Source organism: Monodon monoceros, unplaced genomic scaffold (genome assembly GCF_005190385.1).
Source record: "Monodon monoceros isolate NGI ecotype Baffin Bay Population unplaced genomic scaffold, NGI_Narwhal_1 Super_Scaffold_7, whole genome shotgun sequence".
Lineage (NCBI taxonomy): Eukaryota > Metazoa > Chordata > Mammalia > Artiodactyla > Monodontidae > Monodon > Monodon monoceros.
The window spans coordinates 60844827-60860765 of record NW_021703784.1 but is presented as its reverse complement, the minus strand read 5'-3'; the positions used below and the strand labels follow the sequence as shown (position 1 = coordinate 60860765).

General features: G+C 55.3%; 1 protein-coding gene across 3 annotated transcripts in view; it reads left to right on the top strand.

Moving 5' to 3' along the window:
* Positions 1–2469: 2469 nt before the first annotated feature.
* LMO1 (LIM domain only 1) overlaps positions 2470–15939 on the top strand; it is a 52160-nt gene continuing 38690 nt past the window's right edge. For 2 of the 3 annotated variants that reach the window (XM_029208581.1, XM_029208578.1), the window contains exon 1: positions 2470–2593. In XM_029208581.1, the coding sequence (XP_029064414.1) occupies positions 2572–2593 (22 nt within the window). In that variant the 5' untranslated portion in view covers positions 2470–2571. Of the gene's footprint in view, positions 2594–7035; positions 7296–15939 lie in introns of all 3 variants that reach the window. The other variant, XM_029208577.1, reaches the window with a different exon arrangement.

The window sequence follows — 15939 nt, the reverse complement described above, 5'->3', positions numbered from 1 at the left end:
TATAACAAAGTGAATCAGTTATACATATACATATGTTCCCATATCTCTTCCCTCTTGCGTCTCCCTCCCTCCCACCCTCCCGATCCCACCCCTCCAGGCAGTCACAAAGCACCGAGCTGATCTCCCTGTGCTATGCGGCTGCTTCCCACTAGCTATCTACCTTATGTTTGGTAGTGTATATATGTCCATGCCTCTCTCTTGCTTTGTCACAGTTTACCCTTCCCCCTCCCCATATCCTCAAGTCCATTCTCTAGTAAGTCTGTGTCTTTATTCCTGTCTTACCCCTAGGTTCTTCATGACATTTTTTTCTTAAATTCCATATATATGTGTTAGCATACGGTATTTGTCTTTCTCTTTCTGACTCACGTCACTCTGTATGACAGACTCTAGGTCCATCCACATCATTACAAATAGCTCAATTTCGTTCCTTTTTATGGCTGAGTAATATTCCATTGTATATAGGTGCCACATCTTCTTTATCCATTCATCCGATGATGGACACTTAGGTTGCTTCCATCTCCGGGCTATTGGAAATAGAGCTGCAATGAACATTTTGGTACATTGAGCAGGAGAGTAGCAGGCTCAGGTCTTGGCACCAGGAAGGTGACTCTAGCGGCTTGTGCTGGATGGTGAGGATGAGGATTTGCCAGACCCAGTCATGGCAAGGCCATGTTCAGTGCTCATGGGAGACCAAGAGCAGCAGATGTGGGCGATCGTCCTGAAGAGCACCTCTGAACAGTCTGCTTTTCTTTACTGAACTGAATATAATTAATTCAGTCATTTCACAAACTTTTCCCGATAGGAACTATGTGGGTCCGTGGGCAAGGATGGAGGAGGGCAGGAGGAATCAGGATGAGCCCTCCCTTCCCCCCAGCCCTCTCTCCACCCCTCAATCAGAATGTGTTTTGATAAGTGGGGGCTTGGGGACAGCATAAGGGTGACAAGCTGTGCCTGCCCCACCAATTAAATTTTTAAAAAAGCGGCTATGGAAGGAGCGAATATTAGTTTCCTGATTTATAAAGCCAGATGGATTAAAGCTCATTCATTGCCCGAGGAAACAAAAAGGAAATCTTCAATACCTCTGTGCACATTGAGAACAGGAACAATACCGGTCTTTAGAAAGCAGAAACCTAATTTGGGGGAATCAATTACCCTCTGTGTCCCTGCCTCTGTGGGCTCTCTCACTGGCTCTCTCTCAATAGAGATTTCCTGGGAGGTAAAATGTGGAGAAGTTGGTCGACCATAGGCACACCCTCCGTTCAACCTTACAGACAGGAGGCAAAGAAGTAAGGTTTGTGAAATTGGGTGGGGGAGTGTGCCTAGATATCAAGCACTTGTGGAAATGGAAGGGGGCAAGCTGGGACTCAGGAGGGCTTTGGAATAAACGCTGGAGAATGGGGGAAGTATAGGGATGTGCAGTGAGAGGGCGAGGGAAGGGGATGATGGGAACCTGAGGTTTATAACTGGGGGGAGGGGGAGCATAGTCCAATCGGTGCACAAACCGGTGATGGGGGGAGGGGGACACTGCCCCAACCTGGGCACCGCCTCCTGATTCTTCCGGTTTCTCTTGTGTGGTCTGCACTTGCCCTTGTGGGTCTGAGCGTGCAGTGGGCAATGGCCAGGCAATTAGGCGAAAAAGAAAGGGCATGGGTGCCTACCACAGTAGCCAGGGAGTCACATTCACAGCCACACACAGAAGCACTCGCACAATCTCATACATTCCTGCTTTGGGGCTCGGACCCTCGCCCTCAGTCCCCAGACTCAGAGCCACACCCAGCCCGATGCACTGACCGTCGCACACGTAGAGTCCCACACTCACGAGGACAGGGTCACAGACTCAAAACGACACCCCACACACTCCCACCCGAAATCACACACATTCCGCCACCCCCAAGTCCCAGCTGAAGCTCACACAGTGGCTCACCACCCCACACAGCCCACACTCCGGCATGTGATCACACACACACACACACACACAGTCCTCACACGCACACACTCTGGCTGTGCTTTTGTGTTTTGTCAGAATTAATGAGAAAAGTTCCCGTGCCCTGCGGGTAATTAGTGTCCTTGGAGTTAAATAAGCTAATGGCGTGCACCTCTGGCCCAAGCAATTATGTTTGTGTATTGAATAATTGATTCAAAGGGGGGAAGGGCCGCTAATCAGATCTGAGCATAATGAATTGATTTAATTAACAGGGGAATCTGAGGGGCCCTGGGAAACGCAGGCTTCACTCGGCTGCGCGAGCGCTGCCAGCGCGCAGAGAAGGGCGCGCGGCGGCGGCGGCGGCCCGGCTCGGGCAGCGGCTGCCGGATCGGCTCGGCGATCCCGGCCCGGCTGATGCGCCCCAGCCCCGCCCCGCCCCGCCCCCGGGTTGCGCCCGCCCGCGCGAGCTCCCTGTCCGCTGGGCTCAGCTCCCGGCGCCCGTCCATCCGCCCCCGTCCGGCCGCCCCCGTCCGCGGCAGCGCTAGCCGGGCGCGGAGCCCGCGCGGGGCCGACTGGAGCAGCGCAGGCGGGCGGCGGCGGTGTCCGAGCCGCCCGCCCCTCCGCGTCCTCGGCCCGGGGGGGGAACCATGGTGTTGGACCAGGAGGACGGTAGGTGCCCGGGGACCCGCGGGCCGCAGGGTGGGGGCGGCGGCGCGGGCCCGGCCGAGGCCACCCCGCGCGGCGGCGGCAGCGCCCCCGGCTCCCGGCTGCCTCGGGCCGCTGGGCTGCTTCCTGGAAGCCGGGCGGTGGAGGTGCGCGCGGGTGTGTGTCGGGGTGCCGGGCTCAGCCCCCGAGGCTTCTCAGGGGGATTAGGAAGTCACACGGGCCACCCCGAGCCCGCCAGCCCCGCACGCTCGGGCCGGGAACTTTCTCACTGGCTCTTGTCGCCTCGCAGACACAGGAGCGCCTCTCCGATCCGCGCCGCGGGATTCCCCGCAGTGCCCGCTGGCCCCAGTCTCCGCGCCTCCCACTTGGGTATCAGCACGCCCTCCCCCTTCTGCACCGACTGCAGAACGGCTCCCCCAGGGGGATGCCCAGAGAACCCGGCACTGTCCTGGGGTCCCTCCGGCCTGGAACTTCATAGCTGCGGGATGGGTGACATTGCTTCACCCCTGGCAGGGCTGGGGAGGACTCTCACCATCAGCTCCCCCAGTCCAGCGTGTTGGGAGGTGCTCCGCTAGCTAGGGCCCGTGGATGGGCCATATATCCAAGATATCAGGGCCGGATTCACCTTGAAGCTATTGAATTATAAGCTTCAGAGTCCTTCTGTTGTAATTTGTATTAGTGATCTACTGTTCCTTTCTTAAAAACCCCCCGCCCCAGTTGCATAAGGAAGCTTGGCTCTCCCAAAATCTGGACCACCCCTGGATCGAACTCACACCCTTCCCATTCTAACTGCCAGTCTCTCAGCAGGGCTCACAGTGCTGCTGGCCCAAGGAGCACTGCCAGTTGCTAGGGCAGTTATTTGGTGCCCAGGAGATGGAGCCCTGAGGCAGGAGGCTGGGAAATTTGGGGTTGGGAGGCAGCTGCTGGTCTGCAGGGAAGGGCCTGGCTGCCTGGCCTTTCTCTCCGGCCCCACTAGTCCCTTGTCCCACCCTACCACATCCCACTAGGGTGATTAACTGTCTTGGTTTGCCCAGGACCGTCCCTGTTTTATCACTGACAGTCCTGGATCCTGGAAACCCCTCAGTCCCAGGGCAAACTAGGACATTTGGTCGACAGCCTATATCGACAACCTTCTCTGGGCTGTTGTTCCGGGGTGGATTGGACTTCATCAAGTGAGTGGGGAGACTTGTTTTCTGGAGTGCAGATTCTGTCTAGGCACCCACAAAGCCTAATAAGTTATAACTGCAGCTTCCTAGAAGGCCTGTCCAGGGCCTCCAGAAACCAAAAGAGGAAAAGTTTGCCAACCGTGTACTTCTCCACTCTAGCTGGTTGCAAATCTCTGTGCATGGGCTGCTTTTGTGTGAGTAGGGGGCAGGGCAGGGCAGGGCATCTGAACTTGGCCAGCAGGTATCCTGATTGTTCTGCGAAGTCTGTAGATTCACCCTGTCCAGTCAACTGTGGCGGCCACAGGGAAATGGCCTTTGTCACTCCAAATACCCCTTTGAGTGTCACCTGTGAGGCCAGCTTGTAACCCCATCTTGGAGACAGCTGCACTGTGTTGGGAGCAGGGCCCTCAGTCAGGCTGAGGCACATCTGACAGGCTCTACTGAAGGGTTCTGGAATATCTGGTCTGCCTGGGCCCTCGGGCACCAAGTCTCCAACGTCCCCCCCCAACCCCCAACCCCGATGCAGGAATCCTTCCTCAGGACTTTACTGCCAGGTACAAGACAAACTGCTAGGACCTGCCCAAAACTTTGTAAAGCAGCCAGGAGCAACCCCTCTTCCCTCACCGTAACCTAGGGGACTGATCAAATGGCCTCCCCCTGCCGTCCCCAGAGGCATTTCAAGGGCATTTTGGAGCACTCTTGGCAGTATGGAAGTGAGAGTATATGCTCATCACCTGTGGAATGTGTCAGGTGCAGACAACCTCCCCCAGCCCCAGGGGATCCGAGGACTGCACCCTGGTGTTGTGGGCGTGCCCCTGGACCTGGAGGCGTAGGAATGAGCATGGGCGCGGGAGTTACCTGCCTGCACAGCAATTACCCATAAGCTGAGAGGGAGGCCGCTAGATGAGCCAGGCTCATGTCTGGGTTTGTAAACCCAGCAGGCCTCTTCCTGGCTGGGAGCTCAAGCCACCCAAACTGTCCAAGGCTTGCCAGGTAGCTCTGTGAAGCAGAAGGCCTCTGCAGAGGCACTTCTCCAGGTGAGTGTGGGAACTCAGTGCTCACCACTGGGGCTGCAGAGAGAGCTGCCTGTGGGCACAAGCAGCCAGCCCTTCACACACAGCACCGATCCCCTGCTCAGTACCCCAAGGCTGCACCAGTCCCTGGGGTGGCATGCAAGGCCTCTGACTCCCTAGAGGGAGGCTGGCTGTGTGGCTGCTAACTGGGCACCGTGGGGGCTGGGGAGAGCTGGTGTTGGGACGGAATCCTGAGCACAACACATGGATGAAAGAGTGAGCAAGTGGCCCCAGCTGATGGAGTCCAGGTGTGTGGGTCAGGGCCAGACCCTGAAAGTCAGGAGAAGCAGCCCTGGAGGTCAGGAGTAGGGCTGCAGCCCTTGTGGAGTGAATACCTCCAGGTAGCACAGAGGTATCTACAGCAAGAAGCTACCCCTTGCCAGCCTGTCAGGCCCTGTGCTTGCTACACTGTCTGGCCCCCTCACTCAGGCTGGGGTGAGGGGCTCCCACTAAATGTGCCGGCGGCAGCAGTGCCAAAGCCTCCCTCAGACCCTCAGGGTACAGTTCAGCTGCAGTGACAGGGGAGAGATCAAGCTCGCAGTCCTGAGGGATGGTGAGTCTGAGCAAAATGATATATTTAACATCAAATATACTCAAGGACTATTAGGATTAAGTATTCAAGATGAAGGGGAAAGCGAAACTCTCTGAGCTGTGGAGGAAGCAGCTCATTAGAAGCAGCCTCTCTTCTGTTTTCTCAAAGCTTGACTTTGCTGCCTACGATAGAGGACCATAGACTGCAGCACCACTCCCCCCTCCCCCTCCCCAGTCAAGCACCCTGCACTGGGGCCTCCCAGGGCTTAAGGGGCATGACCTGGCCTCCAAGTCTCCTTTGTACCCACTACGTCCCCTTCCATTGTCTGGGGTGCCACAGTTCACAAAGCACATTCACATGCATTATCTCCTCTGATCCGCGCAGCAACCTTGGAGATAGCAGAACAGGTCTCCCACTTCACAAACAGGGAAACTGAGGCCTGGGGAGAGAAAATGACTTGCTAAGGTCCACTGTTGGTAATAGGCAGAGATGGGATGAAGTCTCAACTGGTGGCCCTTTGCCCCTCCAGGGACTCCAGCTTCCTTCTCCTTGCCTGGGTCTAGTCCTCAGAAGTGACTGCGGGGATGAGCCTCTGACACATCTGTCTGGAGAAAAGCCATTAAGATTTTCATGTCATCCTGGAACTCTGTACTGTCAAGGAAATAATGCTCTTGATATTGAAGAGTGGCCTTCCTGGAGTAGGCAGTCTGGGCACCAGACCCAGGGCTCTGGGAGAGAAGCAGGGTTCAGAGGGAGAGGAGATGAACACTGTCTCCCTTCCTGCCTCCTGAGTTACAGAGCAAGAATTGTCAACTCTGCAATAGCAGGAATCTTTGTTTTCACTGCTATATCCCCAGGGCCTTAAAATAGTGCTTTGTGCATAGTATATGCTCAATAAATAGTTGTGGAATGAAAAAAACCTTTAAGGCCATGCTGTGCTTGCTCAGAGAGAATTTGAGACAGGATCCCATTCTCTATGAAATCAGGATGCTCTTGGGAGGGGCTTCTGGGGTAAAGGTGGTGCTGTAAGACAGTGGGAAAATTTGTGCCCTGCAGAGGGTTAATTTTGCCAAACAATCCAGGAAGCAACCAGAAACCTCGGGAAGAGGAAGTAGGAAGGGAGGGCACGAGGTCAGAGAAACATTGCCCCGTGGGAGGGGGGCAAAATCAAGGCTGAGGGGCTGGGAGTGACAGACAGGTGTGGTCCACCAGGCAGTTACTGGGAATGAGGACCCTGGGTCCTGAGCAGAGCCACACGCCGAGTTGGGGCCGACAGGCCTCCAGGCGGCGCTGCGGAGCCGGGCAGACGCGCGTCTCCACTCCCCATTAACCCGGGAGGGAGGGGGGCCTCGGGAAATGTGTGCATTTATTCAGTAGCAGGAGTGCAAACCTCATACATTGAGGGAGAAAGGCAGCGGGAGACGGCCGCCGAGATTCCCCCATCTCTTTGAATATAATTTTAGATTGAGATTCAGATTAAATCCGAGGGGAAAACACTTTATGAGGCTGAAAGCTGTGTCGTTGCCAGAGCCAGGGTTATGAGCTATCAAATGCAATTACATTAAGACAGATTATACTGGGCAAATTGAGCCATTTAGAAGGTGAGAATCAAAGAAACGGCTCTGATCCTCTCTTCCCCCTTCTCTCTCCCTCTCCTCTCTCTCTAAATTGCAGTTCATAGTTCCTTGCAATTCTGAGGCACAAAAGTAGGTGAGACTGCTTTTGTATCTGCGAAGTGCTTCACTCCTGAATGTAATTCTAGCTGAGTGCAATCTAGGTTAAGAGCCGGGCAAGCGGGTAATTAGAGCCCGCTCGTTGCCCGAGGACCGGCCGCCCCGCCGAAGCGCGCCCGGAGCCGGCGCCCTTCTCCCGGCCGAGCCGAGCTGCGGCTGGACACGGAGCGCCCGAAATGATGGTGCTGGACAAGGAGGACGGTAGGTGGCGGGCGGGGGTCCCGACTCCCCGCACACCCGCGCCCCCCGCCGCGGCGCGCGGGAACACACACGCCAGGACACCGGCGCGCACACACCGGGCTGTGCCGGGCTTGCCGGGCGGGCGGTCCACAGGGCGCTGGGGCTGGAGCCTGGGGCGGGGGGAGGACCGAGTGGGACTGGCGTGGGGAGATGAGGGAGCCCCGGGCTGCGCGGCCCCGGGGCCGGGACAGGCCGGACCGAACCGCGGGAGGGCGAGCTGTGCGCCGGCCGTGTGATGCTCTGCGGGGCCGCGTGGAGGCTCCGGCTGCCCTCCGATCTCGGCGCAGCAGTGGTTCACGTAGAGCGTTCTCGTCTTTGCGGCTGCTCCTCTCACCGCAGCCATCAGCCTCGCGCCGCCCGCGTAACCCGAGAGGCGCTGAGCGCCGAGCAAATCAGTGGCTTCGGGAAATCGGACTCCAGAGCTTGCGGCGAGCGGGCGCGCGGAAAGACGGTGGCCGCCGGGTGCCCGGCAGGCGAGGGGAAAGGCCGGCCGGACCCTCGGGGAGACAGCTGCCCGAAAGCTTGGTGAGAAAAAGCGTTGCCTCCTGTGATTCCTACTGTCTCCCAGTGTGATTCTCACTGTCTCTTGAAATCGGAGGCAAGAGTTTGGCCCAGAGGAAGAAAGTGTCCTGCTCCTGGCCAGTAGCACGAGTGCAGGAGCGGCATGGACTTGCCCTGGTCAAGAGCCTCGCTGCGCCCGAGAGGTCAGAACAGAGGGACCCATGGTGGTCCCACACACCCCAAAGCCTTCCTGACTGGGAGTGCCCTGCAGTAATTGTCCTGGTATGTGCAGGAGAGGTTGGAGAACCCAGTCCCCTTGAGGGTAAAACCAGGGGTGCCCTGTGACCCAAGGGCAGCCCTCAGGGTCAAGAGTGGCCATCCCCGGGCTGTCCCAGGCCCTCCTGCCCTGTAGGTGAGGGTTACCTGGTTTGTTAAGTTTGTTAGTGTTGTCAGGAGGGAGATGTGAATGTAATTGTTAGCACCCACGCCATCACCTGGGTTCTACTGGTAAGGAACTGAGAAGGTGGGTTTTCTGTGAGTCAGTGGAAATCCTCTTAGAGTGACATCTTCTGACCTCCGCTAGTGAGTAGTAGAGGTCTGTGCCCTCTTGCTCTCCAGGCCAGTGGTGTTACTGACATGGTCACTTGGTGAAAATCTGAAGTTAAGTGACTTAAGGTCACACAGGATGTTCACTTTGCTGCCACCATGTGCTGATGCCCCTAGCCTCCCCTCCCACCTTCTGAGACCTCCAGCAGGGAGGGACATTTAAAATATCTGGCCTGGGGGTGGCATGTGCGGGAGCCCTGTGGCCCGCAAGGCCATTTCTCAGTGTGAGTGTGGAAAGAGAGGTCGGGGGAACTAAATGGTCTGGCCAAAAGAATCCATTGTCCAGGGTCTGGCTGGGGTGTGACATTCATCTCCTTATGCTTTTCTCTCTTCATGGATGCCTCCCCTGGAGCCCCATGTGGGCCATCAGAGGGCTGGGCTGGTGCAGTTGTGTACAGATTGAAAAGAGAGAAGAAGGGGTCTGGGGTCAGGTCAGATAAGGATGGAGGAGACCTTGATTTAGCTCCTTTCTCCACTAACTCCCTGTGTAATCTCGGACCAGTCATGCCCATCTCTTCACTTTCCCTCTTGGCAGAATGAGGAGCCAGGGCAGAGGGTCCTTCCTTGGCGTTTGGAGGCACTCCCACCGTGGGGAGCACGTGGAAATCAGGGTATGTCTTTAGCAGAGATTGTTTAGCATGCTTGGCTCCCCAGGCCCAAGCCAGAAACCCAGAAGACCCAGGCCCCATACATGGGCGGCCTCAGGCAGGGAGACTGGTCTCCCGCCAATAAGACGACGCCACCACCACCACCACCTCGGCTCTTGCACTCTGTGCAGGCACCCAGAGTGCCCCGGGCTTTGTGATACTAAAGGTTTCCAGATGAGCCCTGAATCGGAATGGCTCTCTGGAGGTCATTTTAGCCCATCTCCTGCCTACACCCCGGGCATATGTATTTTCCCTGGTCTTCACCAGACCTATGGAGGAGAGCTCGCGCTGCCCCACAAGTCCCCCACCCTGTCCAGTCTAAACCATATGGTGCTCTGTACTGTTGATGCCACTGAGCTCTGGGACACATCACAGCACAAGGAAGAAGGCTGGCTTAGGTCCTGAGGAGCCATTTGATCCTTGTCCTGCTCAGCCTAGAGCTGTCTTCCAAAAGCAACATTTCTGCTCATAAAATCCACCCTCCACTCCCCATTGGAGTCTAGCATCTCCTAGTTCCAGGAAACCTTGAAGGTGGTACCTTCAGTTGGGGGGAGGGAGAAAGGCTCTGGATGTACTCACCCTCCCCCCACACCTGCTGCCTAAATCCTTCCTTGCACTTATGCCCTCCCAGCAGGTGGCCGTCTGGGCTGGGAGTCAGCACTGGTCCCCAGGGCCCCCAAGGGGGTGTGTTCCTCAGGGCTGCGGGCTGCACCCTTTGTCTGGCTGCAGCGTGGACTCAGGCTCCTATTAACCACCCCCAATGCCTTTTCTCCACCTGACAGCATCTTGTCGGAAGAGGCCGGGGCTCCTCTGGTTGAAGTCAGGTCCGCCAGCTGCTGAGGACCAAAGCTCTTGCTCTGCTGGGCTGCAGGGCTTTCATGTTGCACTTCTGAAAGATAATAAAATACCAATCGCTTTGCCGTAGCAACGGGTTTAAGAGACTTTCTGAAGTATTGAATCGTCAGAAAAAAAATTTTTTTTTTTTTTTGCTTTTAAGCACAGTGCATTATTAATAAAGTAATCCATTAGGTCGAGCAGTGAAGGGCCACCACAGAGAGGAGAGATCTGTTTTGCAAACGGTTAAACTTCAGGTTTTAAGATTAATTGCTTTCATTTGGATGCTTGCTCTTGGCCTAGGCAGCTCCACTTTACTGGAACTCAGGGTCCTGCCTTTCTACATGCCGTCGGGCCTGCCTGTCAGCAACGGAAGCCCAGCTCCAACTTTCGTGGAGAAACAGCCCTTCTTCCCCGGGCACCTGCTCTTGGGCTGGCACCAGGCTGTGGGCTCTCCGGGGAGGTTTGCAGCCCCAGGGGAGCAAGGGGAGTTACAGCCCTGAGTCCTGAGAGTCAAATTGGCCCTCACGCTGTAGGAGAAAAGGCGCCTGAGCAGCCCCAAGAACTGTGAGCGCCTTGGGTTGTGAGGGACAGGGGAGGATGCCGAGGGCACCCCCAAGGGGTGTCCCCAGGTGCGTGCTGCAGAAGGATAGGTCCGGGTGTAAGCGGCCTCTGCAGAGGCCCAGCAGGAGGGCTGGGGCGACCACAGGAAGCAGCGGGCAGGCTGTGGAGCTAAACATCAGACCTAATTCCTAGGGCATTTTTAATAAGTTAAAAACACCTAAAGGTATCGGAGCTGGGCTGGGGAGGACCAGACAGTGCGCCTCCAGATGTTAGCGACTACTGTGAGTGTAGTGCCCACAGCTGACTCCGTTGATCCACGAGGGCAGGCTCTCAGCTGTGCTTGGGCACTGACCAGCGGGACCTCCCAGAATATCCCGTCATGCTCTGGGCCACAGAGGGTACTGGCGGCCTCTCCTGTGGCCAGGACCCCTCCGCAGCCCTGGGGGGAAGGCAGGGAGTGGGCCGTGATGCAGTTCCACACTACAGATCCCAGCCCATCAGCAGGACGACAGAGCCCAGCGGACACTGCTGCCTGCTGAGGGCTGCTAAAGGCCTTGTGAGGCTGGCAGGGTAGGGACCAGGCCTGGCACCCACTGTATGCCTAGAAGAGGAAGGTCTCCATCTGCACCTACCAGGCCAGCCCGGGCTGCAGCCACCTCCTCACTACAGGGAAGCAAGGCATCACAAAACCTGAGCAGCGCGTACAGCCGTGTCCCCTTCCTGCCTCAACTCAGCCAGGCAGGGAGCCTGTAAAGATGGGCCTCCCCGGCCCGCTCCCAGAGCCTGGGGTAAAAAAGCAGGTGCTTCTGTCTGTTCCCTGCTCTTCCATTCATCTGCCCACGCAGAGCACTAAGCGGGGTGGGGAGGGGGGGACAGGGAAACAACATAAATTGGTCTGTCGTCCAGAATCCGTGTCTCGCTAATGTACCCAGATTAACTCAACTGTAAATTGTCTCCTCGGATGGCAGTGTCTTGCTAAAAGTTTCCCCTATGATTCATGATTTGGATTGCTTTTAACGGCTATTGGCTAAGCAAGCCAGTGACTGTACAAGGTGATGCAATTGGCATTAGCAAGGGGAGGCACGGGAGCGTGTAATGCAGTCAATACTGCATTAACTACTGATGCCCAATTACAGGGAGTGGGAGAGAGCCTTTTGGGAGCATTAGGACTGGGGGAAGCTGAGATCACTGGCCGCTGCTCGCCTAAAAGCTTCACCCTTGGCGTGCCGGGGCTCAGTGCTGGCCTGGCCACTCACTTGGCCTCTGTGGCCATAGGAACTGCCTCTCTCTCTCTCTCTCTCTCTCTCGTCCCACAATGATGCTTTTAGCACATGGAAATGTTCATTTTCCTAGAGCCGGGGCCTGCCTCTCATCCCTCCTGAGAACTGATTTCCTACCCCACTCCAGGTCCCAGAGTCAGATGGGGCAGCTGCCCCACCCACTTCCATTTAAGGAACCACTCAGCAGGCCCTATCTGAGAGTAGGACCAAGGGGAGGTCTATTTTGGTCTCTCCCCCATGGAACAGATGGATGATTGCCAGCAAGCATTGGCGGCCGACCTTCTGTGGCCGAAGGAGACACGCGGTTTAGCCTCAGTGCAGCTGCGCTGCTGGGGCAAGCAAGGCTGCTGGACCTGGGAAGTACTCCTGGCTGGGCCTTCTGAGCAGAAGACAGAGATGGAGAGGCTGATGGGGGAGTGAGGTTCTCAGCAGATGCAGGCCCCCTCCAGAGCTGCATCGACACAGGGCAGAGCTGCCCGCATGTAGCCAGGAGGCCAAAGCTGTAGTTGGGGTCCATCTCCAGGGGCCAGAGGGCCTCCCAGGAACCCCAATCAGACACATTAGGAAGTTTGGAAGGAGTTAGGGAACAAAGTAGAAAAAAGGACCTGGGTACCCCAGTGTGGCAAGTACCATGGGACTGGGACTGGCTTAGCTACTGTAGTGCTAAACGGTGCAGGTCCAGCACATCCACTGTAGTTCTGTGTCCTGTGCCCACCCAATGTTGAGATTGCTTTGCCTCTATGCCTTCTCATCTCTACAGTGAGAACGACCACATCTAACCGGCACGATTGTTATCAGGATTAAATGAGATAATGTCCACGTACACCCTTGATAAACCAGGAAGCCTCGTGCGTGTGTGAAGTGACAGTGCTCTCGACACAGCCACAGGATGATCTGAAATTGTCCTGTGCCCAGTTCAGTGCCTTGCTCACTGCCAGGCACTGGGTCCTAACCCTCCTTCTTCTAGTTTATCCATAATGGCCATCAGTCACCACTGTCCAGGAAGCAGGGTAGACTCACTACTCACCACTGTCCAGATTTCCAAGGAGGGTAGCACCATGGGAAGAAGGCTCTAAGATCACTCTTTGCAAGCCCTTCCATTTATATGGCATGGTTGAGGCTCAAAGTGGGCAAGAGAGTTGCCCAGGGTTATGTAGGGAGTTAGAGCCCAGAGCTTCTGCATCTTTCAGTGTTCCATGCCCGGCTTCCGTGCCCTCTGCCTGTACCCAAAACATGATAAGGCTGAATGGTAGAAATCTCCAATGAGGAAAAATGTCAGCTGGACCAAGGCCATGTGTCTGGGCATCCTACTGCCGGCCCTACTGACAGCCCAGGGCTCATGGTTCCATCCTCAGATGTAGGTCCTCCTGGCGGGTGTTGATGGTTGCTAACGTGGCCTGAGCCTTCACGGACTGGAGAAGCCCCAGAGGTGCATGTGGCCTGTAGCCCTTGCTGCCTGCCTGCCCTACCTGGAGTTGAAAGACATTGAGGCACACAGGGCATCCTTCCCCCCTCAGGCTGAACTTTTCGTGGTGCTGCTAGAGTGAGTTTTCCTGGTAGGTCTGTACTCAAGATAGGACTACACCAGGGGAGTCAACTTGCACTGGCTTGCAAGAGCTGATTTTGCACATCTCTCCCCAGCTCTGGGTTCAGTGATATCACATGGGTAGCTTGACATCAGCCATGGTGGAAGTATGAACACCACAGAAACTGGCAAACGCTACAAATCAAGGGTTTTTTCCCCAGAGAATCAGTCGCGAGCTATCTGTCGGCACACCACTGGATTGCATTCATCTGGGACGCTGGACCCAGCTCTTTCTGTTCTGCCACCACCCTTCTCCCATCCCATCTACCTCCTTTCAGAGGACCCAGCTTCTGCTACTCTGGCATTCTGCCTGAGACCTGCTGCCACACTGAGCTGGGCAGGTCTAATATGTCCGCTCTGGTTTTGTGTCCCATGCAGACCTGGCATTTGCCTCTATACCCTTGCTCACGTTGTCCCCTTGCCACATCCTCTCCCCTTTGGTTGGCCTCGTAGGAGCCTACAGACTCCTGTAGGTCAAAGCCTCTTACAGACCATTCCAGGTCCTGCTCAGAGTCACATCCACCCAAGCTAGTACGAAGCTCGTCTCTCAGTGGTCGGAGTATGTTTATTTTGTGTTCTGGCTGAGGCAGGAGCCTACAGTGGCTGACATAACTGGGGGCAAATTAAAAGCAGACGACAGAGAAGAGTAAGCAGGCTGGTCCAGGTAGCCGAGGCAGATGCCCCGGACTGCAGGCCTACTGGGTCAGATTGGGCCCCTAGCTCTACCTCCTGCCCCTTCCTAAGTGGGCTTTCTTGAATGGCCTACTGTCTTCAGGTGTAGCCTGCTAGCATGAGTCAGGAGACCTGGCTTCTAGTCCCAGCTGACTGCTGTGTGACTTCAGACAACTTCCTGAGCCTCAGTTTTCACATCTCTACAGTGGGAGCAACACCCAACTGACGCCTAATGTCCATGTACACACTTGATAGACCTGGAAGCCTCATGCCTATGTGAAGTGACAGTGCTCTCTACACAGCTACAGGATGATCTCTTTGGCTTCGGCCTCTCAGTCTTTACACAACAGTTCTTGTTTCAGTGAACCCTTAGTTAAAGGCGAGCATTGTACTGTGCATGTGTATCAGTTAGTTATTGCTACATAACCAGCCACCCCAAAACTCAGAGGCGCAAAACAGCAAGCGTCTACTTAGCTTTCGAACCTGCGGGTCAGTGATGCAGGCTGGGCTTGGCTAAGCAGTTTCTCGGGTCTTGGCTAGACTCACTCATACCTGGGAGATGGCTGATCAAACTGGATGCTGGGGGTAATGAGACTATGTCCCTCATCATCCAGCAGGCTCTTCCAGATTGTTCTCAGGCTGGAGGCAGGTCCAGGAGAGAGAATGGACGCAAGTCTTCTTGAGACCTAGGCTTGGCTCTGGGATGTTGTCACTTTACATTCTGTTGGCCAAAATAAATCACAAGCCCAGCCCAAGTTCAAGGGATGGGGAAACAGATTCTGTCCTTGAAGGAAGGAGGTGAAAAGTCACATTGCAAAGGGAGTGGATAGGGGAAGAGGTAGAAATGTGGTGCCGTGTGCAGGTCTCACAACTCGCAAGTCCAGGGCTGGGCTGGGAACCCAGGCCATCTGCTCTCCTCTGTGCTCTGCTGGTTCCCAGCTCCCCCGTTGTGGCTGGCAGGCTTGGGGATGGGGGAGAAGGACACTCGGGGTAGGGAGAGCTCATGGGAGAGGGGTGGAGCCAGCAAGAGGATGACTTGGGGTGGGGGTGAGGGAGACTTGCTGTTGGCGCACTCGTTGGGGACTGACATCAGAGCCCTGGCCCATTCCTCCATGGGCGAGCCTGGAGGGGGACCACAGTGAGGTCAGTCCCCGCTGCCTTCTCTGGCTTTTCCTCTGTCCTGCAAAGCCACCCATCGGTTAGAAGGGGCGTGAAGCTCCGTGGTTCCCAGAGCTGATTGAAACCTGGACATACATGCAGATGAAGCCAGGCGAGAATCTATTCATTGGTTAGCCCCTTGCCTCAAAGCAGGGCAGTAGGTGGGCTGGTGAGAGGCCCATGTACATTCATAAACCAGCTGATTGAAAAGCAATATTTCAGATAAATACAAGCCAGCGATCTATCAGTGGTTGTAATAAAACCCAGGCTTCAGGCTGTGATTTTATTTTGAAATAATAAGAATTGCTTGATTCTTTTTACTTGAGTTACCATGGTAATTCCAGCGTGGAGCAGTGTTATATTGATTTAGAAAGTGGACAGTAATATTTCTTTTGTGTTATTCTGTTTCTAGGCCTTGATTTCTAATTTCCACTTGGAGATTACTTTTATAAATTTCTTAAGTCCTTCCACTTTTTTTCCTCTCTCAGTATAATTTTCCTCTCATACACCGCTATGTTCTGAGCTTATTGGTTTGCTCTTATTTTAAATTAAACTTGCTGGTTTCAAATATTGAAATGACATCTTTGTATCTGTACTTTGGTTTAGCAAAATATTACAGTCTGACGCTTTCTGCTTAATAATTTAAGGGAGGCATTCTGTCGGCCCTCACTGGGTGCTGATAACTTATGACTCAACCAACGCAAGCCTTAAACTCCCTGACATTTTAATATTGTGTGGTAGGAGCGGCCACCCCTCTG